The sequence below is a fragment of the Hyaena hyaena genome, unplaced genomic scaffold (assembly GCF_003009895.1).
Source record: "Hyaena hyaena isolate Hyena2069 unplaced genomic scaffold, ASM300989v1 scaffold_6, whole genome shotgun sequence".
Taxonomy (NCBI): domain Eukaryota; kingdom Metazoa; phylum Chordata; class Mammalia; order Carnivora; family Hyaenidae; genus Hyaena; species Hyaena hyaena.
Window position 1 is genome coordinate 977779 of NW_024080638.1, and position 27529 is coordinate 1005307.

Here is a 27529-nt window from a genome sequence, read left to right on the forward strand (position 1 = left end):
TATGTTATATTCATCTGCTTATTCTCTTGCACAGCTCCCAGCCCGAAAGAGCCAGATCCTTCCTAACTTAGAGAACCAGGCCCGGTTCTGCAGGCACAGCCCGGGAATCTGCACGCCCAGATTCCGGAACGGCCGGGAATCTGCTCGCCCCGCCCGCCCGCTCCCGAGACACGCGGCTCCGCCCCAAAGCGCGCCGGCGCCGGGTCCCAGAGCGCACGCGCAGAGCGCGGGAGGGCGCGCGGGAGGGCGCGCGCCTGCGGTGGCCCCCCTCCCCCCTCCCCTCGTCGCGCCCGGCAGGAACCCGTCGCCGGGTTTGCTTCGGCTCCTGGGGTCCGTCGTCGTCATGGACTCTCCGTGGGATGACCTGACCCTTGCCTTTTCTCGGACGTCTATGTTCCCCTTTTTTGACATCGCCCACTACCTGGTGTCTGTGATGGCGCTGAAGCGTCAGCCGGGTGAGTGCGGGGAGTCGCAGACCGGCCCCCTCAGGGTACCTCTCGCGAAGTGGACGGCCTGAGCCGGCTGAACGGCTGAACCGCCGCTGTCCTAGAGTCCTAGAGTCGAGCTGGAGGGGCGGCCCGACCCCTCGAGCGCAGATGGGGAAACTGAGGCCGGAAGGGGAGGTGAGCCCGGTACTCGTGGAAGGAGGGGCGAGGTCGGGTCCGCAACGCCGCGTCCGGGGCAGGTGACTGGGGAGCCCCTGGCACATGTGGGAGCCCGGGTACCCCTTGCGCCCGCCTAGGACGTGCGCGGCCCCCCGGCGGTTTGGTATTTAAAAGTCACCCGGGGACTGAGCTCCCGGAAGCAGCTTGTGGGACTCGGTCGCTTGGAAGAGTGAGTAGGTACGGACTGTTCGGCAGTCAGGAAAGTTGTGTCGGCACGTAAAGAGTCAGGCGGGCCGGTATTCCCCGGAACGCAGCGCCCTGTCGTCTTGCTGGACAAAGTGATTGTTGGAAGAGAGTGGAGAGTCCCATTTTCCGTCGTGTGAGTGACATCGTACTCGGGTCATTGGGCGTAGTTTCACTGTCTGTAGCCTGGGGGTGTAGTCTTAATGCAGCATTTTGAGTCGTTTTTGAAGTATCTAATCAAGGAGCAATATTTGTCTTTCTTGTATTTTACATTCAGGATATGTTTGCTCCTAGGTTGCTTTGGCAGTTATTCTACCGGCCTTTGCGTTTTATGGATGTCTTTCTTTGTGGTCCGGCATTTATCTTTCTCCTTTCTCCCTGCTCTTGCTGCCTGGTCCTGTAGAGTTAATAAGTGACGGCTTGAGGCGATGCAGTGCCTTCCACGGACTACTGTTGTGTATGTGTGTTTTTTAAAAACTGTTTGGTCTCAGAAATATTTCTCATTTACACTGGTGTTTGTAGCTCAGTCAAAGTCATTGTTCGGTAGAAGTTTTGACCTGGATCAGTGGAATATTGTATTAAATCAGGACAGATAGTCTGCATCAGAAGCGGTTTCCTTGATTTGAAAAGAAGTATATTATTATGCGGTAATTAGTATTTGAAATTTTCTCCTATGGGCTAAATCAAGTTCTCAAAGTGTGGTCCAGGAACCCTGGGGTTCTTCACACTTCCAGATCAAAATCGTTTTCATAACAATACGCAGATGTTATTTGTCTTTTTTATACTAATTTTCTCAGAAGTGTACAGTGGGATTTTCCAGAGGCTACATGACCAGCGATAACTGTAGCAGATTGAATACAGAAGCAAATATGAGAGTCCAGCTGTTTTCTATTTGAAGCCAGACATTAAAAGGGATTTGCTAACGTTTAAAACAGTGTGGCTTTTCTTACTAAGTATTTTTTGCTTAGGAAAACAGTTATTTTTCATAAAGAGTACATAATTTATGTTAACATGTAGTACATTTATTATTTTTAAAGTGAGTACAGTGAATACTATAGAATTTTCTCAGTTAACAATTTCTAATATGCTAAATATTTACCTGTAACTCACATAAATAAAAGCCCTTTGGGATCTTCAAGAAGTTTTTTCAAGTCTGGCTTAAAAAATTTTTTTTAATGGTTATTTTTGAGATAGAGAGAGAGAGAGAGTAACAGTGTGAATGGGAGAGGGGCGGAGAGAGAGGAAGATACAGAATCTGAAACAGGCTCCAGGCTCCGAACTGTCAGCACAGAGCCTGACATGGGGCTGGAACTCACAAACTGTGAGATCATGACCTGAGCTGAATTCTGATGCTTAGCTGACTCACTCAGGTGCCCCATTAAAAATTTTTTTTAATGTTTATTTATTTTTGAGAAATACAGACTGCGAGCGGGGGAGGAGCAGAGGGAGAGACACACACACAGAATCCAAAGCAGTCTCCAGGCTCTGAGGTGTCAGCAGGGAGCCCAACACAGGGCTTGAACCCACAAACTGTGAGATCTTGACGTGAGCCAAAGTTGGCTGCTTAACCAACTGAGCCACTTAGGCGCCCTTCAAGTCTGACTTTTTAAAGATTTGTATTATATATATTATATTTATCCTTTTAAATATAAAATTTGACTGTGATTTTGGATAAGCAGACGTGTAACTACCGCCGTCAAGATACACTTTCAGTACCCACCCCAGATTCCTTCTTGTCCTTTGTAGTCAGCTCTCTCTCTCCGCCATTTATCTGCTCAAAGTTTATTTTATTTTTGAGAGAGACAGAATGAGTGGGGGAGGGGCAGAAAGAGGGGAGAGAGAGAGAGAGAGAGAGAGAGAGAGAGAGAGAATCCCAAACAGGCTCTGCACTGTCAGCACAGAGCCCAAGCCAGGGCTAGAATTCATGAACAGTGAGATCATGACCTGAGCTGAAATCAAGAGTTGGGACGTTTAACTGACTGAACCACCCAGGCACCCCAAAAATGTTTTACATTCCACAACCAGAACTTGTAAACAGGTAAAAATGATACAATTCATACAAAGGAGTGCACCTATTTAAGCTTTTACCAAAAGTGTTTTAGACTGCTTGTATCTTCCGCATTATTCACTCTTACCAGTTTTTAAATATCTTGTCATTCTAATGATCAGAAAAATAGTTTTAATTTGCCTCTGTCATGCTAACTGAGTGTGTGCTTCTTAAGTTTATTGATAATTTGTATTTCCACTTCTCCCATCCAAGTACTAACCAGGCCCGACCCTGCTTAGCTTCCAAGATCAGACAAGATCGGATGTGTTCAGGGTGGTATGGCCGTAGACTTGTATTTCCACTTCTTATTGAGTTGATCATATTGTTTTTCTGATTTGGATTGTAATACATTTTTTAAAATGATGAATCAGGATGCCTGGTTGGTTTAGTCAGAAGAGTATGGGACTTGATCTCAGGGTTGTGAGTTCAAGTCCCATTTGGATGTAAAAGTTACTAAAAATAAACAAAAATAAAAACTTAAAAAACGAATCATCCTTACATTCTTGGAATAAACTCTACTTGTTTAAGGTATTATTTTATTTCATTTTTTTAGTGATTTTGATTTGCCAGTACTTCATGTAAATTTTTTGGCAACTTTTTTTTTTTAATCCCTGTTGCCTGATTCTCTAGAAGTCAGATCTGTGGTATCATAAAACTACAGTTCACCTACGTAGTACCAGGATTCTTCTTACCTGTATTCTCTCAAGCATGTTACTCCTTCAGACTCTCGACTTTTTGGAGTGTATTCTACCACCGCTAATACCTCACTCCTCACTTTCCTACCATTTACATCTTATATGTCTCTACCTAGATCTTTCAAAATGCTAGTGGAGACAAGAGGGTAAAGGGGATTAACTTTTTCTTTCTGTGGTGTAGATAAGGATAGCATCCCTTTTTTGTTTGCTTCAGGTTGTAGGCCTTCAAATCCAAGGAAGGATGATGGTTTACCCCGCCTTTCTTTTCCATGTGACTTGTGCTTCAAGCAAAGACATCAGGGTATTTAGTAAATTGGATTGTTTTTTATTTCTTAATTTACCTCCATTTGTCAACTAATTAATTTCTAGCTCTTCTTATACCCTAGGATCTGATTTTCTATAATTTTAAGTTTTTGCTAGTAAGATAGATTTTGTTTTCCATTTTCCTACATATTTTATTAAGAAGTTTGAAAATGGTGCTGTGAGGGCTCTTAGAAACCATTTAGCAGAAATTTTACATCTCTTTACTTAATACCACTGAACTGTACATTTAAAAATGGTTAAGCTCATAAATTTTATGTTATGTGTATTTTACTGCAATTAAAAAAAACACACAACATAGCAGTTTATACCCACTCAATGACTGTAATAAATAAGACAGGAAATAATGAAAAAAAAGTTTTATATCTCTTATATTTAAAAATTTTTTTGTTAATGTTTATATATTTTTGAGAGAGAGAGAGACAGAGTGCAAATAGGGGAGAGGCAGAGAGAATGGGAGTTCCAGAATCCAAAGCAGGCTTCAGGCTCTGAGCTGTCATCACAGACTGCAAGGCAGGGCTTGAACTCACAGCTGAGCTGAAGTTGGACACTCAACTGAGCCACCCAGGTGCCCTTCTTCTCTTATATTTTTAATTTGCTTTCTCAGTCTCTTTTCTTGATTAAATCTTCATTAAAATAAACACACTTCTTCAATCATATATTCATATCCAGTTACTGTTTTCTCTAAGACTTCCTGAAAATTTAATCTACAATTATTTGTACTTGATTTTTACGCACAAAATCTGTTATTTTGCTCTTAATTCTCCTACTACTATTTTGCTAATCTCTCTCAAATCACAGGGAGTTCAGTTAAGTAAATATTTATTGAAACTCCACTGCATATCAGGGAGTATTTTCGATGTTGAGGATACCAAGATGAAAGATGCTCTTGTAGTCCTAAAGGAATTCAGCTGTGCTTGTTGTCGTTGTTGTTGTCGTCGTTGTCTTCTTCTTTTTGATAGTATCACATAAGGTTGCACTACCTTCCTATACAATAATAATATTCATTTCAGATACATGCAGAAACTTTTTAGTATCTTAATTGTAATCCTCACACATCCCTTTAAAGTAGATATTATTGAACTCATTTTACAGATGAGGAATAGACTTACAAGAATAAAATAACCTTATTTAAGACACGTTGGTTAATAAATTTTGGAGCTAGTTCTTCAGCTAATTCCAAAGTTCTCAAATATTCTGTGCTTTCTTTTTCCAGGTCCATTTAATGTTTCTGGTGTCTCAATACTTAGCAACTTCTTAATAAGCTTTCATTTGACATGGTTATTTTCTCCCATGATTTCTGTCATTTCCTTATCACCAATGAGTTTTTCCTTTGCTTTCAGGAATTAAATCCAGGAATAAAAGTTATTATTGTTCTTCCTTCTAATTTGTGGGAGATGAAAGTATACATCTGTCAAGAATTTGTCAGTTCTAAGGATTCTCTAAAGGTGGCAATATTGTTTTGCTATCTTTATGAATTCATACATAAAAACATACATAAAAGTACAAAAATCATAAATGTACAGCTCAGTGAATTTTCAAAATGAACACATCTACTTAATCAACATCCAGATAAAAATAGAACATTCATGATACTCCAGAAACCCTTTTTGTTATGTTATGCTTTAAAGAGATAGAGTATGTTCTGCCCAGTGTGGGATGGAAAAAGCATGTCTCAGAAATGACAGTTCATAATTTACTTCTATTAGTTTAGAAAGTCTTATTTAAATATATTTAATAATTTTTAAATGAAAGAACATTTGATTGACCTGACATAAATTATTGGTCAGGAGCGTGGTGTGTTAGAAAGAGCTCATAAAATCAGGAGACCAGTGTTAAACTCTATCAGTAGCTTGGATAAGAACTTAAAACCCAGTATTTTATCTGTGCAGTGAGTGGGCTGGACTAGAACACCAGCGGAGCAGTGTTCCTTTCTTAGGAGTCTCAGTTTTGGCTCTGAAGAGATCTTTGTTCAAGCTTCTACATTTTAATAATTTTGATCCTTTGTTTCCCCAGCAGTGGTAAACTACTTTTTCTAGTTGATACCTCTGTGATACCACAGTATTTACTTTTTACATTTTCAACAATCTAGTTAACAATTTTATAATGATGTCTTTATAGTAAATTCTCTCTGTTAAAATGACTGTGTATTTTCTCTTTCTTGACTGGACTCTGACTGGTACAGGATCCTGGCAACGGAGTTTAACTTCCAAATTTTCTGGTTTGCATATGTTATGTTAAGGTATTTAAACTGTTGGCTACTTCCTGCCCATAGATCCAGTCAGTATAATGTCATCAGTATAGTGGGCCAGCGTGATGTTGTGTGGATTCTCAGTATGATCAAAATCACTGTGGACTTTGTTGGGAGAGCAGGAGAGTCGACATAGACCTAAGGCAAGACTGTTATAGTGTACTGTTTACCTAGCCCGATAAAAGCATAGTGTTTCTGGGATTCTTTGCAAATTGATATGGAGAAAAAGGATTTGCTTACCAGGTTATAGGGGTTATGTTGATTTGTTCCAGTAAAAATACTGCATCTTGAATACCAGCTGCAACTGGAGTCACTCTCTGTCTACATTTATGATAATCCACAGTCATTCTCCAAGATCCATCTGCTTATGTACAGACCAAATAGACAAGTTAAATGGGATATGATAGCTGTCACCACCTTTTCATCTTTGATGTTTTTGATTATGGCAACCATGTTTGTGGTTTTTATTGCTTTTTTTTTTTTAAAGTTTATTTATTTTGAGAGAGCACAAGCAGGGGAGGGACAGAGAAAGAGATTGAGAGAGAATCCCACTGACTGTGGAAGCCTGACATGGAGCTTGAACTCATAAACCATGAGATCATGACCTGAGTGGAAACCAAGAGTCAGGTCTCTAAACTGACTGAGCCACCCAGGTGCCCTCTGTGGTATTGCTTTTTAAAAATATCTTGATGAGGGGAAGAAATTCTAGGGGCTTCTACTTGGATGTTTCTACCATAATGATTCTTAGTCCTGGATCAGAGATTTAGTATGGGGATTGTGTCATTTGTCAGCTCTGTCTGCTCTAGTTATACATTAAAGAACCACAAGGTGGGTCTATGGACTTACGTGGCCCACTGTGATTCAGACTTGATCCAAAACTAGAAGTAGAACATGACTTTATTTTCTAGCTTTTTTTTGTTTAATTTTTTTTTTTTTTTACTGTTTATTTTTGATAGAGAGACAGAGCGTGAGCAGGGGACAGGCAGAGAGAGAGGGAGACAGAATCAGAAGTAGGCTCCAAGCTGTCAGCACAGAGCCCGACAGCGGGCTTGAACTCATGGACGGCAAGATCGTGACCTGATCTCAACTGACTGAGCCACCCACGTGCCCCTATTTTCTAGCTTTCATTTCATCATGAAAAGTATTTGGACTTTAAAGTCCATAAGTGATTATGAGTGCTTCAGAATTCATATACTTTGAATTAGAGGCAATGTGACAAATTTTATTAACTTTTGGGGAAAATAATTCTATTGTTAGCATAGCTCAAATATCTTAAGGTAGAACAAAGAATGTTTTTGTCCTTTAAATGTCAGCATGTTAAAAATAAAATAACTAGTTAATATAACTTGTCTCTTAGCTAGAAGAATACATCTTTGTTTTAAAACAGAAAAGAAATTAAAGGTATCCTATTAATTATTTTTCTCCTTTTGAAAATTATATGTTCTAAAGATACACAAGTTGTTTCTGGTTAACTTTCTGTATTTTCACAGTTTAGCTTTACAGTAAACTAATTCTGGTACTGTAATGATATATACAAAGGAATATAACACCTAAAGAAATTTGTCATAACAGGGGCTCCTGTGTGGCTCAGTTGGTTAAGCATCCAGCTTTGGCTCAGGTCAAGATCTCATGGCTCATGGATTTGAGTCCTGCATTGGGCTCTGTGCTGACAGCTCAGAACCTGGAGCTTGCTTCAGAGTCTGTGTCTCCCTCTCTGTTCCTCCCCCACTCATGCTCTGTGTTTCTCTTTCAAAAATAAAAATATTTTAAAAAATTAAAAAAAAAAGAAATTTGTTATAAGATCATTCTGTAAAATGTGTTTCCATTAGTGTGTATACTCAAGACAGCATTATAGAAAGGACTGTTTGAATTAGAGAAATTTTTGTAATTGGCATAATTTTGAAAATTAGGCAAAAAAGACTGATGTGAGGGAGACCCTTCAATTCTGTTCTTTTCCTTTCTTTTTTCCTCTAATGAAATTTTACTTTCACTGATTTAAGTCTATTAGGGATATGAGTACTTTTTAAAGGGCTGTGGTATGTCATTTTCTTTCCAGCCTTGCAGTAAGAACCCCCAAAAATTATATCTTGGGGTCTGAGAATAGAAGGAGCCGAAGGGTGGCATTTTGCTTACTTTCCCTGCTGGTAGTAATCAGTCCATTCGGCAGATAAATCAGCAAAGTATCTACCAGTGTACTAGGTAATAAATATATGTGTTAATCTATATTTTCTTATTTTAAATCCTTATAAGATATGTATTATTCTCATTTAATGAAAGTTGAAACTTAAGCCAAGAGGGGTTAGTGGTCCTACAAAGAGGTCACAAAACTGGTATGCAATTTCAGCTGCCTCTTTGTCTTGTGACAATACAAAGAGAAATTAATGGTAGTAAAATTGTAATACTTGAACTCTTGAAATATTTCATATATATTTTTCTGTCATACAATAAACATTTATAGAATACCTACTCTACACTAAAGTCTCTTAGAATTTTAAGAGGTAAGAACTTTATAATGGAGCTAACATAAACAAAATGTAGAATGTGATATGTCTTAAGAGGAAATAATAAAATGTGAAAGTTGAGGAAACAGGAAAGTTAATCAGAAATGAATATTACATGAGGGAATCATTTGTGTGAAAGCATTTAGTAAATTTGATTCAGATTGTTTCAGTGGTCAAAAGGAAATCTGAATATATTTGAATTTGACTAAGCCAGTGAGTGGTGAATATCCAATGGATGAAGGTAATGCTAAGTCTCCATTAGAATAATACTAAGGAAAACAGAGGACAGATAGCAGTGAGTATTCCTTATTGTATGTTTATCAGAAGCAATCAATTACCTTGGAATGTGATCTTCATAGTGACTGTGCTATGATGGGCTTGTTACAGCTTTCACGCAATTAGAACTCCCATTTCCAGAATGTGTTCCCAGAGCTACACTGGGTATGCATGTGAGAGAAATAGGGAGACACAGACACACAAATACACACACCCACATGCACTCATGCAGGGGTCCAGCCTCTTCAAGCCAGGTTGACCCGGAGAGTGAGGGTTGGAGTCCGTGAAGAAGACACGGAGCCAGCCTCTTCAGGTGGACTGCTCAAATTTATTTTTCCGTTTAGGATTTTTATAGCAAATCCAATCAATCATGCTTAAACAATCTACATTTTTAGAAAGCAGCCATGGGACTTAACATTTCTAAGTTTTTTTGGCAACAGTGATTTCACAGTACATGATTTCCACTTAAACCAATAAAATTTAACCAGGTGGTCATAACAAAGTTCTACATATTCTTTACTACGTATGGCAGGGTGTCTAAGAATAAGTGAAGCATATAGCCAGAATACATGAGAACATAGTGCCCTTTAATTGTTGAAGTTTAGTGGGCAAGCAAGAACAGGATTTACTTGTACCCATGGTTATAGATGATAGACTTTCACAACCCCTTACTAAGAAAGAACAATATCAGCATTTATCATAGAGGACATGTGGAATTGTTTTACATGGATCAACTAGAGTTTGGTCTCTGCATTTACAGGTCTCATTCTTTGGCCAGAACAATCCGTAAGTTGCCTCATAGGCTTGAGGCCAGAGGCAACAAGCAAATATTTCTCTAACATTTTTCCAAGAAAGTCCTCTAAAACTACTAAGTTTTGTTTTGTCTCTGCTTAAAGCATAATATGTAGTGTTATTGGTAATTAGACCCCTCCAAGGAAAATGAGTTCCAGGTCTCTTATAGACCCCATGCATACCAGACTGTCCCCAGTTTTGCCAGTTACTATAATAAGCATAAGACAACATCCTATTGAGAGGATGGTCATGATATTTAGGTACATTCCATTTTGGAGGAAGAGGGGGATCTTTAGGCAATTCTGGTTTCATATTAACCCTAGAATAGACTAACAGCTGAGGTGACAGTAAAAGGCACAGACTAAGCAGAGAAGAAGAATCCTTCAAGAGGTTCTTCTGACTGCCTTGCAGTCTATCCCACAGGTTTTCCCCTGGGCCTTGCCATCAGGGATGACCCGTGTAGTTTCAGTCTCCGGTGCACGCGCGCGCACACACACACACACACACACACACACACACAGTAGGGTTGGAAGAGAGTTAAGAGTAAGGGGGGAAGTGGTGTATATGTGTAAATAAGCATAGGAAAAAAGTCTGGAAGTTGTCACCTCTCAGGATAGTAGTGTGATGGAATGGCAGAAGTAGAGAGGAAAGGGTAATTTGACTTTTATTTACTTATGTGGTAATAGTGATAAGCTAATACTTAATGCTTACTGTGTGCCAGGCCCCCATTCTAAGTAGTTTAAAAGTACTCATTTGTCATTGAGTGACAGTGACAGAAACAGTTACAGCAACGCTGGGATGTAGGTTACTTTATTTCTTTCCCTCTTCTGTGTGCCTGTGTGTGTGTGTGTGTGTGTGTGTGTGTGTGTTTTCAAGATATGGGAAAACAAACACTTAACTTTTTGTGTTCATACAAAGATTAAGTGCTGGTGCCAGGATTTATGCCTGAGCAATTAAATTTAAATTTAATTAAAATTAAAGAGTCCATACTCTTAAGCAGTCTATATTGCTTTTCACTGTGAAGATGATGCATTATGGAAGAGAGGGACCACTGACCAAACGATAAGATTATACTCATTTATTAGGCTGACTGACCAACATTATAATCACTCATCACTGTGTGGGGCACTAGTGCCGATGCACATATTTAGGAAGATTATATATATATTAGAGACATAGTGGTATCATATTTTACATGGGGGCTTGGCTCTAAAGATAGCATGATCATGCATTAAAATAATTCTTGAAAATTCTTAGGTTTAGAGGAAATTGCTACACTGAAGATTGATGTCTTGCCTTTTAGTACATTTCTCATAACTGGTTTTTCTTCCAGATTGGAAGAGGTCACCAATTCTTGAGTTATCACCAGTTGGGTATCATTAAACCTTGGCATCACTTCACTTGACAGGATGTGTACACCACAGAAAATGCACATCTGCCAACTCGTGCACTCCTGGGCACGTTTTGTTATGTGGAATGGTGGGTTTCACTAATTGACTTTTATCTCCTTTTATTTTTCCTGAGCACATGGATGATTTCCATGTTAATACAAGTATGATGATGCTACTTCACTGAACTCACACATACATTTGTGTAGTTTTTCTGTTGTTTGTTTTTGCATAAATGGACCTTTTCATGAGAGATAACAATAGTGGATAGTTTGGTTATATATTCTTGCAGACCTTATTTATTTTTTCTTTCATAGTTTATTGTCAAGTTGGTTTCCGTATAACACCCAGTACTCATCCCAACAAGTGCCCTCCTCCATGCCCATCATCCCCCTTCCCTTCTCCTCCACCCCCATCAGCTCTCAGTTTGTTCTCAGTATTCAAGTGTCTCTCATGATTTGCCTCCCTCCCTCTCCCCAACTGTTTTTCTCCTTCTCCTCTCCCATGGTCCTTCGTTACGTTCCTCCTAATCCACCTATACATGTAAACATACGGTATCTGTCCTTCTCTGCCTGACTTATTTCGCTCAGCATAACACCCTCGAGTTCCATCCACGTTGCTACAGATGGCCAGTTTCATTCTTTCTCATTGCCATGTAATATTCCATTGTATATATAAACCACATCTTGATCCATTCATCCGTTGATGGACACTCAGGCTCTTTCCATGTTTTGGCTGTTGTTGAGAGTGCTGCTATGAACATTGGGGTACATGTGCTCCTATGCATCAGCACTCCTGTATCCCTTGGGTAAATTCCTAGCAGTGCTATTGCTGGGTCATAAGGGAATTCTATAGTTAAATTTTTGAGGAACCTCCACACTGTTTTCCAGAGGGGCCGCACCAGTTTACATTCCCACCAACAGTGTAGGAGGGTGCCCTAAATCTAGAGTCTCCTGATTTGTTCATTTTAGTCACACAGACCTTATTTTATGTATTAGTTGGATGTATATGTACTAATAGAAATAAATGGTTTTCTGTTTTCCCCCGTAAATGATTTCTTATTGTACATACTGTTTATTTACATATGATTTTCTTTTTGTCATATAAGTGCATGTAAAGCTGTTACATTCTTTTAAATGAATGCATTGTATTCTTCAGATTAGATGTGACATAATTTGTTAAAATTTTGTTTAATTATACAATTAGGAAATGAACATTTTATTTAAAAGAATACAAATGTGATTAAATAATACAATCAATATAATTAATTTAAAGCCCATTTAAAGCCCATCCTTCCTAATTCCAGGCTTGCTTAAGAGGTAATAACAATTAAACATTTTGATGTATTACAGACCCTTTTCTGTGCATTCTATTTATATGCATGTATCTGTAGAAATGTATATTGTTTGTATTTTGCTCATAAATGATTCTGTGCAGTAGTATTGTTCAACATGATTGTATATGCAGTTCTTTGATTTTACTTAACAACATGCCTTAGGGATCTTCCCATGTTGATATTGCTCTGCCACACTTTTGATTGCTCCTGTGTAGCATTCCATAACACAAATGATCATGGTTTGTTTAACTGTTCTCTGATGATGCCCATGTAGATTTTTTTCATTTTTTCACAACATTATAAACAACACTGCTTTAATATTCTTGTATGAAATTCCTTAGGCACTTGAATCAGTTTTAAATTAAAAGTATTTATACTGCCAAATTATTCTTCAGAATGGTTTTGTTAATACTTTTACAGTAGTATTTGAATTTCTTCACACTTTTGCCAGCTTATTTTTTTAATTTATATATTTTTTAGAGAGAGCAAGAATGCGTGTGCGCATACATGTACAAGGGAGAAAGGGGCAAGGGGAGAGGGAGAGAGAGAATCTTTGTCAGGCTTTACCCTCAGCATGGAGCCCAGTGTGGGGCTCAATTTCACTGTGAGATCATGACTTGAGCCAAAATCAAGATTCCATTGCTTAACTGACTGAGCCACACAGGGGCTCCCTTCTTTGCCAACTTATTAAGTTGTATATATATATTTTTTGCCAGTTGGATATGTGTGAAATACAACATTTTAAAAAATTTTGTTTTTCCTTGATTACTGATGAGTTGAAAGAAGACTCTTTTTTGATATGTTTATTAGTCATTTATATTTCCTGCTTTGTGACTTCCCCATATTTCTATTGTTTGCTGTCTTTTTCTTTTGATATGTTGAAGTTTGCCTTGTGTAGGTTAGAAAACACTTTATTCCAATCTTTTATGTAGAAGTTTTAAATTTTAGGGAAGTCAAGAAAGTCTTTTCCTTTACAGCTTTATTCAGGTTAAGTTCTTTTCTTTCTGTTCTTAGATTGCTAGATTTTTTTCCTTTGGCATATTGGGAATATTGAATTTTTAAGTCTTTTATTGTTTGTCTGAAGGGGTGGTCATAAGAATTTGTTAGTATAGTGAATGATTTTAATGAATTTCTAAATATTGAACCCGTCTTTAATTCTTTGGATAAAATATACTTGGTCATGACTTATTATCCTTTGAAAAAACTACTGATTTCAATTTGTTATTAATGTTTTTGTACATTATACTCATAAATTAGAATTACAGTGTATCTTCTTCCTTCCTGTCTCTTTCCCTTCCTCTTTCCTCTCTCACACTCTCTTTTTTTTCTTTATAATTTTTGATGTGGGAATTATGTTGTTTCACAGAATGATTTAAGTTTTTCTCCTTTGCTATGCTCTATAGAAATGAGTAATCCAAGAATATTTGGTAAATGTTTTCCACTAATTTATTTGGGTTAGCACCTTTCTTAAGATAGATCTTTGAGGGACGTCTGGTAGGTTAAGCATCTGACCTCAGCTCAGGTCATGATCTTGTGGTCCGTAGGTTCAAGCCCCGCGTTGGGCTCTGTGCTGACAGCTCAGAGCCTGGAGCTTATTTCAGATTCTTTGTCTCCCTCTCTCTTTGCCCCTCCCCAGCTCCTGCTCTGTCTCTCTGTCTCAAAAATAAATAAATGTTAAAAATAAATAAATAAATAAATAAAAAAAAAAAAAAAAAAAAAGATCTTTGACTGCCCTGTAGTTTTTCCCATAGTTATTTGTATGTTCAGTTAGGGGATTTTGCTAATTTATATTGTCCATTTCAACTACATCTTCACACTTATTAGATTAAATGCATGTTGTTTTCCTATAATTAAAAACTCAAACTATTTCCTCATTTTTCCTTCTAATGTTATACATTATTTTTATTTCTACCCCTGCCCCCTTTCTCAGACTTCTTGAACAATGGTCTGTTTTATTGGTCTTTTCCAAGAGCAGCTTTGTGGGTTGGCTTTATTGACTGCTCATCTCCATCTCCCTATTCTAGCTTCTATTTAATTGGTTTCTACTTTTATTTATTTTATTTTTATTTTTTAAATACCTTTAAAAGATTTTTTTTAATAGTTTATTTTTATTTTTGAGGCAGAGAGAGACTGAGCATGAGCAGGGTAGGCACAGAGAGGAAGACACAGAATCTGACACAGGCTCCAGGCTCACACCTGTCAGCATAGATCCCGATGCAGAGCTCTAACCCACGCGAACCGCGAGATCATGACCTGAGCCAAAGTCGGACGCTTAACCAACTGAGCCACCCAGGCGATCCCTACTTTTATTTTTATAAATTGCTTCTGTTTCTCTGGCTGAGCGAGCTTGCTTGCTTATTTATTTATTTATTTATTTATTTATTTATACTTTTCCCTTTGATATTTCACACTTACAGAAAACTTGCCAGAATAGGTCAAGGAACTCTCATATACTTTACCAAAATTTACCAACCACTTACATTTTACCCCATTTATTTAAAATTTTCCAGCTTTATTGAGGTATAATTGACAAAATTATATATATTTCAAATGTACAATCTGGGTACCTGGGTCTGTGAGTTTAAGCCCCGCTTCAGGCTCTTCGCTGACTGCTCAGAGCCTGGAACCTGTTTCGGAATCTATGTTTCCCTCTCTTTCTGCCCCTCCCCGGCTCACGCTCTGTCTCTGTTGCTCTCAAAAATAAACATAAAAAAAAAAATGTACAATTTGATGGTTTGATATGCATATGAATTGTTAAATGATTATCATAATCAAGTTAATCAGCACATCCATCGTGTCACAATATTTAAAATAATTTTTATTTGGTTGTGACTTAAAGTCTACTGTCTTAGCAAATTTCCAGTGTACAATATAGTATTAACTATAGTTGCTGTGGTACACATTAAATCCCTAGAACTTATTCATATTATAACTAGAAGTTTGTACATTAGCATGTCTCTCTCTGAATGTTTTTATTTATGCATATTATTTTTTCAGAACCACTTGCGTGTAAATCGGAAGCACTTGCCCAGTTAATTTCAAATTACTTAAGTGTGTTAATATTAAAAACCACAGTATAGTTATTAAAATCAGAAAGTTTAACAGTGCTTCAACACTGTTATCTAAGCCACAGCCCATACTTAGATTTCGTCAGTTGTCCAAAGTTCATTTATAAATATTCTTTCCTACTCCAGAATGTTATCTAGAATACACATTGCATTTAGTTGTTGTCTCTTTAATGTTATTTAATCTGGAGCATTTCATCAGCCTTATATATGGTATTTCTTGACTTCAGCATTGTTAAAATATAGGCCAGGTTTTTTTTCTCTTTTTAATAGTTTATTGTCAATTTGGTTTCCATATAACACCCAGTGAGGCCAGGTTTTTTTCCTTTTTTTCCAGAAGAGCTCTCAATTTGAGTGTGTCTGATTGGATTAGTTGAGGTTATGTATTTTTGGTAGAAATACTGTAGAAGCAAAGATGCATCTTAGTGCATCATCTTGGGAGTCACCTGTTATTGTTTGTTTACAGTGATGTCTGCAGGGTTTCTCCACTCTAAAATTATTATTTTCCTCTGTAATTAATAAGTAATCTGTTACTAGATATTTTAAGATGATGTATATATCTGTTCCTCATCAGCCTTTTACCTCTAGGTTTATTTTGTTCTGTTTCTAGGCAGTCATGTTAAGAGCTTAGATTATTTATTTCAGCTTTTATTTTCTAAAGTGCTTAAGATGATAAGTTTTTCTTAATATATTGCTTTGATATAGCAACTAGAAGTACCTACTGTAAGGCTGGGAATGAAAGGAAAGAGTAGATAGGGAGATTGTTTATAATTATGTGCTACTAGGAAACTGGCAGTAGGAACTGGACAGAGTATTTTAAAGGTGCCCCCGATTACCTCTGTCATAACAAAATGTTTATAGTCTTGCTTTAATGAACAAAAGATAGAGTTTATGATGACTGTGATTGTCACACTTATGAGTAAGTTTTTGAAAGTTATGAAATTAAGAAGTTTATTTCTTTAGTGACACTGGTACCCCAAGATTTGTTTAATATACAACTATCTCAGACTGTATTTTTACTTTACTATTTCAGGAGCTGCGGCAGTGGCATGGAAGAATCCTCTTTCAAGCTGGTTCACTGCTATGCTCCATTGCTTTGGTGGAGGAATTTTATCCTGTGTGTTGCTTGCGGAGCCTCCATTGAGGTTTCTTGCAAACAACACTAATATATTACTGGCATCTTCGATCTGGTAAGCTGCCATTATGGTGAACTATGAGACATTGTAAAATTTGTTTTGTAACTTAGTAGTAAATGAAATTTTTTTTCTTTAAAAAATATTTTATGTTCTTGAAAAGGTAATGCATGCACGAAGACAGGAACACAGATAAAGCCAGTGGTTTTCAGTATAAAGTTTGTCTCTTTCTCACCCTTCTCTTTTATCCTCTCCCAGAGGTATGTATTGTTACCATTGTCTTATGTATCTTTAGTGGAAGCTTTTCAAATATGAAAGGGCATCAAATACTTGGCCTCAAACAGTTTATCTAACTAACTCAAACACATAGATGTATAGTAAGATAAAATTAAGAATGTGACCAATTACACAGGAAGTCCCAAGTGATTGTGATTCATATATAATCATTGTTCGTGTCCTATTCTTGTTGAATTTTTCAGAGTCTTAAGAAATTTAACACTAATTTTGTTTTCAATTTAGTTTTGAAGAAAAAAATGTTAGCAGGAATTGCTTTGGATTCTTCCAAATCCAAATTCAGTTATCCTTAAGAAGATTGATCTATCAAGCTAAAAAGAAGTATGATACAGATCAGAGTGCTTTGCTATATCTGAAGCAAAAACTATACTTTTAACCAAAAGCCATATCAAATATATAATATTAGGGACACTTAAAGTTCACTTTTATTTTGATAAATTTCAAATGAATATGTAATCAGTCGTAAAAGGAAATATTATAAATAGTAGTAGTGAGGCACCTGGGTGATTCAGTCTTTAAGCATCTGCTTTTGGTTCAGGTCACAATCTGATGGTTCATGCATTCAAACCCTGCATCAGGCTCAGAGCCTGGAGCCTAGTTCAGATTATGTCTCCCTTTTTCTCTGCCTCTCCCCCACTTGTGCTCTGTCTCTCTCTTTCTCTCAAAAATAAACATTAAAAATTTTTTTTCTTTATAAATGTTTTTGTGTGTTTTATTTATTTCTGAGAGAGAGAGACAGCATGAGCAGGGGAGGGTCAGAGAGAGAGGGAGCTACAGAATCGGAAACAGTCTCCAGGCTCTGAGCTAGTTGTCAGCACAGAGCCTGATGCAGGGTTCGAATCCACGAACTGTGAGATCATGACCTGAGCTGAAGTTGGATGCTTAATCGACTGAGCCACCCAGATGCCCCTAAAAAATTTTTTTTTAAATAAAATAAATAGTAGTAGTAATAGGAAGAAGTAATAGTGGGAACCTATGGCAGTAGAAACAAGTAGGAGTAGAATAATAAGTGTGATAGCTAATATTTACTGATCACTGTATATCAGCTAAATTCTTTATATTCATATTTAATCATCAGGGTCCTATAAGGTAGCCATTGTTTTTTGTATTTGACAAGTGAGAAAACTAGGGCGTAGAGAAACTTTGCTAAAATTTACATATTTTGTAAGTGATTGAGCTAGGATCAAAACCAGGAAATTTGGCTTTAGAGCCTTGGCTTTTAACAGCCATTGGTTCTCATAGATTTGGGTTTTTTTTGTTTTTTGTTTTTTTTGTTTTTTTTAAGTAAACTCTGCCCCCAATGTGGGGCTCGAACTCGAACTCATGACCCCAACATCAGGAGTTGCATGCTTCACCATCTGTGCCAGCCAGGTGCCCCTATCTAAGATTGGTTTAATCATCTTTTAAAGTATAGTCTTCTACTTCTATATGTTTTCTTTTTTTTCCTTTTTTTAATTGAAGTACAGTGAACATACAGTGTTATATTAATTTTAGGTGCACAATATAATGATTCAACAATTCTATTTATTACTTATTGGTCAAGATGATGACCAATCATCAAGATGATGACCAGAGAGTCATTTCACCCATCTCTGTATCCACCTGCCCTTTGGCAATCGGCAGTTTGTTATCTATATTTAAAAGTGTTTTGTTTGTCTCTTGTTTTTTTGTTTTGTTGTTTTGTTTTGTTTTGTTTTGTTTTTGAAAGAGAGGGTGCAAGTGAGCGAGGGACAGAGAGCCTCTCGAGGGGTGGGGGAAGGGAGAGAGAGAGAAGGAAAGAAGGAAGGAAAGAAGTGGGGCTCAACCAAAGCAGGGCTTATGCTCACCCAAAGCAGGGCTTAAGCTCACCTGATGTGGGACTTGAATTCACGAAAGATACCCAGGTGCCCTGTTTGTCTCTTGTTTTTTCCCTTTGTTTTGTTTCTTAAATTACACTTATAAGTGAAACCGTAATGTATTTGTCTTTCTCTGGCTGACTTATTTATTTAGCTTTATACCATCTAGGTCCATGTTTAACATCATTAATATATCAGGGAAATGTAAATCAAAACTATAGTGAGATATCACTTCATGGCTGTCAGAAAGTCTAAAATGAAAAACACAAGAAACAAGTACTGGTGAGGATGTGGACAAGTACTGGTGAGGATAATATATATATATATATATGTATATATTACTCAGCCATAAAAAAGAATGATGTATTGTCATTTACAACAGCATGGATGGACCTAGACGGTAAAATGCTATGTGTTTTAAAAGGCTTTCTCGAGGACTTTTATTTCTATAACAATATTTTTAAAAGATAGTAGCATAGCATTTATTATAATTTTTTAATGTGTGTAGCTGCTGAAGCTATATACAAAGTAGGATATCCAGAATCTGACTCTTACTGTCACTTCCACTTCTCCTCCTGTATACTAACCACCATTCTTTCTTGCATGGACAAAATGATTTTTTTAAAAATAAGTTAGAGGGGTGTCTAGGTGGCTCAGTCAGTTAAGCATCCGACTTCGGCTCAGATCATGATCTTGCAGTTTGTGAGTTCAAGCCCCTCGTCGGGCTCTGTGCTGACAGCCCAGAGCCTGGAACCTGCTTCAGAATTTGTGTCTCCCCCTCTCTCTGCCTTTCCAGTGCTCATGCTCAGTCTCTCTCTCTCTCTCTCAATAATTAATAAATGTTAAAAAATTACTTTTAAAAATAAATTAGAACATATTACTCTTATGCTCAGTAGTTTCTTATCTGGTTAAGAACAAAATCTGGGGCACCTGGGTGGCTCAGTTGATTGAGCATTCCACTCTTGATTTTGGCTCAGGTCATGATCCCAGGGTCATGGGATGGAGCTCTGTATTGAGCGCTGTGCTGAGCATGGATCCTGCTTAAGATTCTCTGTCTCTCTGTCTCTGTCTCTCCCTCTCCTCTCCCTCTCCCGCCCCCCTCCCCTGCTGGCACAGGCACACTCTTTCTCTCTACCAAAAAAAAAAAGAAAGAACAAAATCTAAAACTCCTGCCATGGCCCATAAAACCCTGTAATCTTCTCTTTCATTCTTTCTGATGTAATCTTTCCACAGTACTCCTGTTCAGTCTGCTCTAGCCACATTGGTTTTGCCATTTCTAGAACACCAGGTGTTTTTCTACTTCAGTGCCTTTGTGTTTGCATTCTTCTCTTTGTAATGCTATTTCCCTGGAAGGCTCTTATTTTCTTTTTTCAGAGAGGCCTCCTTGACTGAAATAGCACCTCTTCTCCCTTGACTATCACATCCTCCTTCCTTCCTTGCTTTCTAAATTATTTATTTATTTTGAGGGGGAGAGAGAATCTCAAGCACACTCTGCATTCATAATGCAGAGCCTGATATGGGGCTCTAATCCACAAACCATGAGGTTATGACCTGAGCAGAACCAACTAAACCACATCATCCTTCTTTATTTTTCTTCTTAGACTAGTTATTATCTGACATATTATCTATTTATTTCTTTTTAGGTTGGTCTGTCTCATTCCACTAAAATAATAGCTTATCAGAGCAGAGACTTTGTTTTGTGAACTGTATGATAAGTACTTTTCTTGGTTCAGTAAATATATTGCTAAAGAAATGGACTGCTATGTATTGTTATATGATAAGGCATTTCTGTAATTGAGTAGCAAAGAAGTACAGATCTTGATTTTTTGATCCCTTCAATGAAATAAAATTACTTGTCTGGGGTGCCTGGATGGCTCAGTTGGTTGAGTGTCCAACTTCAGCTCAAGTCATGATCTCATGGTTTGTGAATTCAAGCCCTGTGTCGGGCTCTGTGCTGACAGCTCAGAGCCTGGAGCCTGCTTTGGATTCTGTGTCCATGTCTCTTTCTGCCACTCCTCCACTTGTGCTCTGTCTCTCTCTCAAAAATAAACATTTAAAAAAAATTAGTTGCCTAGAAATGTGTGCTTTCTTGGATTAATTAAAAGATATGTTAGAATGGAAAATAAATGCATTTTTATACAGTGAATTAATAGAATACTATTTAATTATTTGTTAACCTCAGATCTTTTATTATCCCCATTTTATATTTGAGGAAATTAAGGCGTAGAGAATTGGTGAATGGTAGGGTCTGACTTCAACACCACAAAAAAATATTTGGCCTAATGAATTATTATAAAGTATAACCTTGAAACCACTAGCACGTCAAGAAATAAGACATTGTATCCATTCATCTGTCCTAGAAGCCTCTTCTGTGTGACCCATGTTCCAATCACAATGATTTTCCCACCTTATATAACCATTACAGTAGAACACCATTGTCCTGACGTTTATGGTAATCACTTCCTTGTATATTTTTATAACTTTGCCATCCAAATGTTCATCCATAGACACTATAATTTAGTCATACCCCTATTTGATGTCTCTTAAGTCACATTTGTTTTATAGGTTCCCCCTCTATTCCTTTTTTTCCTTATAATTTACTTCTTGAAGAACCATGTCATTTGACATGCAGTTTTCTAAAGTCTTGAATGTGCTCATTGCATACTCATGGTGCAGATCATTATATTCCTGCATTCTCTGTGTTTCCTGAAATTCGATAGACTGATCCAGAATACAAATCTGATTTAGGTTAGATCTGTTTGGCAAGACCATAAAGAGGCCCAAAATACTTGATTTGCTTTCTTTTTTGTTGACATTGGACCTCTTACAATTAATGACTATATTAAGTAATTACAAAATGGTAATAGTTTATTTCTATCTTCTTGTGTATTAGATGGAATAGTATTTTAAATATTTCCCATTAATCATCTATTTGGTTATCAAGTTGTACTATTCATGATATATCCTTGATTCTTTCTCTTTATCTACCAGTTTTCATGATAATTAATTGGTCCCTTGTCATCCTTGAAAGGTGACTAGTTTTTTGCTTTTTGTTTTTTTTGGTAATTATTAACTCACTGATTTAAGCGTATGTCATAGGTTTCAATAAATTATAGGTGTCATTGTTGAAGCTCAGATTGTTTCATCTTTGGCTGATGGGAGCTTCTTCACATTGGCTCCTCAGACTGATTAGCTGCTTGCTACTTAATATTAGATTGACTGATCTACGTTTCTTTTGGAATCACTCATTTCTCTAAGGAGCTCTAGTGTCTCTTAGTGTGAAATGGCATTTCAAGACCACAATTTGAGCTAGAGATGTTCATTATTACTGGATTGATTATTGTTTTCTAAGTTCTTTCAGTGGACATAGCTAAGAAAAATAAGGATAAAATTACTCAAGTTCATACTGATATTTCTAATTTCAAATTCAAGATCATTGAACCTTTATTAAACTTTTCTCTGTTACATATATATCTCCTTTCCTTGACCCTACGAGAATTTTCTTTCTTGAGGGTACAAGACATAATAGAATTAGAATATACCAGTGTTACTCATTTTATTCTGTATTATACACACAATACAAATAGCTTTGGAGTAATGGTACTAATACTACCAGTAATGTGATTACTGTAAACCTATTGTTTTTGCATATACACTTTCATTCTCTTCACATTTTTAAAATAGGTGTACTATTTTATATTGTCATAGTTCTAATTATTATATGCTATTACTCTTCCCTTCTTAATCTTCATTCAGTCTTAGTTTTACAGCTAACTGTGTGTTTAATGCTTATCACCCGTCCTTATGTGTCTCTAGTAGTTTTGGTTGTTTGAAGCCTATTTTCTAGGAGATTCATCACTGAATTTCCATATGTTGATGTCTGTGTCTTTTGCATTTGAAAGTCAGTATTACTGGATCTAAAATAATTGGATCACACTTTTGTATCTTTGAGGATTTTAAAATGTTACTCTTTTTTCTTGTGCCATAAAACATTGATGTGAAAAGTCTGATGATTGTTTAGTTTTCTTTCCCTTACAGGTTAACATACTTTTTTTTTCTAGATGCCCGAAAGATTTTTTTCCAATAAGGTCTCATAATTTAAATAAAATAAGTCTTCATGTGGGTCATTCTGGGTCAGTATTTTTAGGCATGTGGTATGTTCTCTTTAGTAAGTACACTTTTTTTTAAATTGACAAGCTTTTAGTATTTGTACTCCTTCAGGAATGCCTATGATTGGTATATAACTCTTCTTTGTCTTTCTAAATCAGTAGATTTTTAAAATCTTTTTTAAATTCAAGATGTTTTCCCCTTTCTCTTTCTGTTTCTTTGAAGGTAGTGTTATATTTATTTCTCTTTGTTTTCATTTTTATTACTGAAGTGGTTTCCTTAAAAATTTTTTTTTTAATTTTTATTTTTGAGAGAGAGAGACAGAGTGCAAGTGGGGGAGGGGTGGAGAGACAGGGAGACACAGAATCTGAAGCAGGCCCTGGCATGGGGCTTGAACTCACCAACTATGAGATCATGACCTGAGCCAGAGTTGGACGCTTAACCGACTAAGCCACCCAGGTGCCCCTTCTTTTCATTTTCTAAAAATTTTTTTCCTAAGGAATATATCTTCAGTTCTCACTTTTTCTAAATCTCATGTTTTTCTTTTATGTATTGTATCACTTTTCTTCATGTCTTTAGCTTGTTTTGAAATAGTAGGTTACAGTTTTGATCTGTTTGGTGGATGTGTTTTCCTGAGCACTTTCATTGTCTATAGGGATTTATTCAGCTTTTCTTTCTTATAATAAACTTGTGTGGGATTTGACCTTGATACTTTTCCATTGGGCATTTTTATGTTGAATTAGGTTTCTTAAACTTTTAGGATAAGCTGGAATTCAGGAAAGATTTTCTGACTTCATAGAGCTCCTGCTTCCATTGTTTTTATAGTGTTCAAAAGAGGAGGACCTGTTTTCTGAGGTCTCTTGTGTCTTTTACCCTTCCCCAGTTTGGTCTGAACCTTCCCTTTCTTTTCTTTTTTTTTAATTATTAAAAATTTTTTTTAATGTTTTATTTATTTCTGAGAGAGAGACAGCATGAGCAGGGGAGGGTCAGAGAGAGAGGGAGACACAGAATTTGAAGCAGGCTCCAGGCTCCGAGCTAGCTGTCAGCACAGAGCCCGACGCGGGGCTCGAGCACCACGAGCTGTGAGATCATGACCTGAGCCAAAGTCGGACGCTTAATCGACTGAGCCACCCAGGCGCCTCTGAACCTTCCCTTTCTTCTGTTGCTCTGTACTGCTTAGTTTTGATTTTACACCAGTATTTTCTTCACATGGGGCTTATTCTTGGGGAAAACTTGGATGGATCAGTTTTGGAAGTTCACAGGGGCTAAATTGTTTCATCCCCTTTAGCCTTTCCTACTGTGGACCCTTTGTGTCATCTGGTATTGATTGGAGGATGCCCAAATCTTTCCCAGTTTCAGCTGTTGTTGTTATTTCCAAATTGGCCTGTTGTGGTTTTTAGTGAATAGTAGCTATTTTATTTATTTATTTATAAATGTTTTATTTATTTCTGAGAGAGAGACAGATAGCGTGAGCGGGGGAGGGTCAGAGAGAGAGGAAGATACAGAATCTGATACAGGCTCCAGGCTCTGAGCTAGCTGTCAGCACAAGAGCCCGACGTGGGGCTCGAACCCACGAACCGTGAGATCATGACCTGCGCCGAAGTCGGATGCTTAACTGACTGAGCCACCCAGGCACCCCTAAACTCTATAGTTTTTGAAAGTATTATATATGGAATTAAACGTTTGTATTTTTTTAGTGTTTATTTTTGAGAGACTGCGAGCACAAGCAGGGAAGAGGTAGAGAAAGAGGGGTACAGAGGATCCAAAGCAGGCTGTGTGCCGAAAAGCAGAGAGCTCCACATGGGGCTTGAACTCGCGAACCGTGAGATAATGACCTGAGCTGAAGTCGGGTGCTTAACCGACTGAGCCACCAAGGCGCCTCCATCTGTGTGCATTTTTTAGTGAGTTGTTGGTATTGGTCAGCCTCTGTTCCTAAGATTCAGTCTTATTTTATATGGTTGTAATTTATTAATTTTCACTCTATAGCATACTAGAATTAATTGTCATTATTTATTCATCTCTTTCTTCAAGACAGTGACTTGTTTCCATTTTTTCCCCTATTACAGTGTTGCTAAGAACATTCTTGTATGTACTTACTGGTACATGAGCAAGATTTTCTCTTGGTATTTGCTTACGTGTAGATTTCTTGAGTTGCAAGGAAGGTAATTCTTAAACTCTGCTAGATAATGGTAAATCATTTCTCATTGTAGTTAACTATTTTACATTTCTATTGTATCGCATCCAACCTAAGAACTGGACTTTACCAATGACTTACGTATGTTTCTCTTTCCCTATCCCATTTCTCTGCACTTGTCCTACATATAACCTCTGTGTTTGTGTTTATCTTACCTTTCTAAAAAAAGGTGTATCATACATATGACTCTCTACACGGTAAGTTTTTAATTTTACTTGTTTTTGGCCCTATTTTAAAATGGGGTATCACACTGTACATAGTTCTCTGGGACTTTGTTGTTTTTTATTCCACTCACCATTATGTTACCAAGATAGACATGTGTTTTTGCATGTGGTTGTACATTTCTTCTCATGCTGTATCATTTATTATATTAATATTTGTATTTTATTTATTCTGCTGAGCATTGTTATTGGCTATAAAATAACAATAGTAACAGCTGCTGATGTAGTATTCATTATGTCCTAGACACTTTACTTAGTGCTTTGTATATGTTATCCCCTTCAAGCCTTACAAGAACCCTGTGAGATAGGTACAATTTTATTCTTATTTTTCAGGTGATGTAACTGAAGCAAGATGGGTTAAGTCACTTGCCCAAGGTGCCACAGATATCTAGTAGTTGGGGCCAGGATTCAAACCTAGGCTGTCTTTAGTTGACTGTTACTGTTTTTTGATTTTTGGAAATAACAGACAATATCTCTGTCCTCTCAGACTCTTAAATATAAAAAATGATACTTGTTTAAAGACAGTATATTTTACTATTTTCTTTTTTAAGTTTTTAATATTGAGAAAAATGTTATAATCTTTGTTTTACTTGATTTTAATTTGAGAGATAAAATGATATGTGGAATGTACTCCAAACTCTAGCAAGCTAAACTACAGGGTTCTGTGAATGCCCTTATTGGAAAGGCTGTCTTTATTTAGCACAGTAGCTCATAGTGCTCACATGTGGATATTAGCACCATCTACTGGCAACGGGAAACAGTATCTTGTTATATCGTAGTATAGTATTGTCTGGAAGACAGTGTATATACCTTTATAGGATTTTTCGTTTTGAAAATTGTTTTTGGGGATATTAATAGTTTGTAATCTTTCTGTGTATTGGGTTGTACCCCAGTTTGATTTCCTTCAACTTCCAAGTATCAGCTATTAAATATTGCACATTTGCATAACTCTGCATTGTTTTGAGGAAAAATACAATAAAAGGTATGGCTTTATAGGTGTATCACTCTTTAAGTGTTTTTCAAAGCGTACGTAAAATACATAAACTTATTAACTTGTTAAAGTAATAACAAGAGCAAAGCTGTCATATTGGACTAATATGAACTTTATTTGTCATTCTGTTTTGGCTTAGTTAAGTAATACTGTCTTTTGTAGTCAGAATAGTAGAATTAATAAAAGAGTGAAAACAGAATTCTCTTACTAACTGTGGGAAGCTTCTCTGCTTAGCTCTTGGTATTAACCTGAATTCTACTTCATCTTTCAATTGTTGGTGACATGGCATCTTACTGTATCCTATTTTAGACTGACTTCTATTATTTTGAACTATTGTTTGCTGTTTTTTTTTTCCCTCTCTTTTAACCTATGTGACTTAAAAATGTATGAGAAACCAGTTGCCTTCTCATTCTGTTTCTTGTCTGGTATGTTCCATTTCTTACTCTTTTCCAATATGTTTTCTTTAGATACTTTACAAGTTAAAGTTGCCTTAGAAGTGACAATTTTAGTAAGAGGTGAAATACAATCTTGACAAAAGGAGAGACATGGTGACTATTTAATGAGTGCTAGTTGAGTGATTCATTAAAGGAGTTTTAAAAAGCTAACTTCGTTTATAGAGCAAGAATAGCTGTTTAGGGAGCCATTGGTCTGATATGTTCACTTGTGAATCTACTGAGAACGATAATCAGTTGTTTTTTTTGCCCTGTGGCTATTTAACACTCTAAATGAGAACTGTTTTTTGTTTAAAATGTTAGCTTATTTTAGGTATACTTTAGAAATATCTGATTAAGTAGTTTAAGGACTTGTTTATTTAAAAATAGCAATAATTACAAATTTTAGACCATACACCATAATGTCATATAGTTTATAAAAAGTTCAAAGTTTCTAGTAGTTGAGGTTTTTTAACTCATGGTAAAGATAGTCTGGGTGTAGAGAATGAAAATGGGGTCATTTGTATTCTTTTTTACTTTCGTTGTTTCTTTGAGTATTTTACTTTGGGACATTCATTCCTGCTAAAGTGAAACCTAATTTCCCTTTCTTAATATGATCTACAGTGGATACCAAAATATTTTTATTATATTTAAAAATGTTTTTAAAAATTGCTTATTTTAAGTGTAACTTTTCCCTCCAAAAGTTAACTGACTTCCTTATTTAAAGAGAGGAGTGTATAGAGGTTCTCAAAATATATGAACATGTAAAAATTTTAAAATATTTGAGTTGTTTTCAAAATACT

The 27529-nt window shown here is 36.7% G+C and overlaps 1 protein-coding gene across 4 annotated transcripts in view; it reads left to right on the forward strand.

Moving 5' to 3' along the window:
- Positions 1-213: 213 nt before the first annotated feature.
- Positions 214-27529, forward strand: part of TMEM38B (transmembrane protein 38B) — a 54761-nt gene continuing 27445 nt past the window's right edge. Inside the window, exons 1-3 of one of the 4 annotated variants that reach the window (XM_039240306.1) lie at positions 367-455; positions 11065-11210; positions 16554-16710. In XM_039240306.1, coding sequence (XP_039096237.1) covers positions 11141-11210; positions 16554-16710 — 227 coding nt within the window. In that variant the 5' untranslated portion in view covers positions 367-455; positions 11065-11140. Of the gene's footprint in view, positions 456-487; positions 624-738; positions 985-11064; positions 11211-16553; positions 16711-27529 lie in introns of those variants that run through there. The other 3 variants (XM_039240304.1, XM_039240321.1, XM_039240312.1) reach the window with 3 other exon arrangements.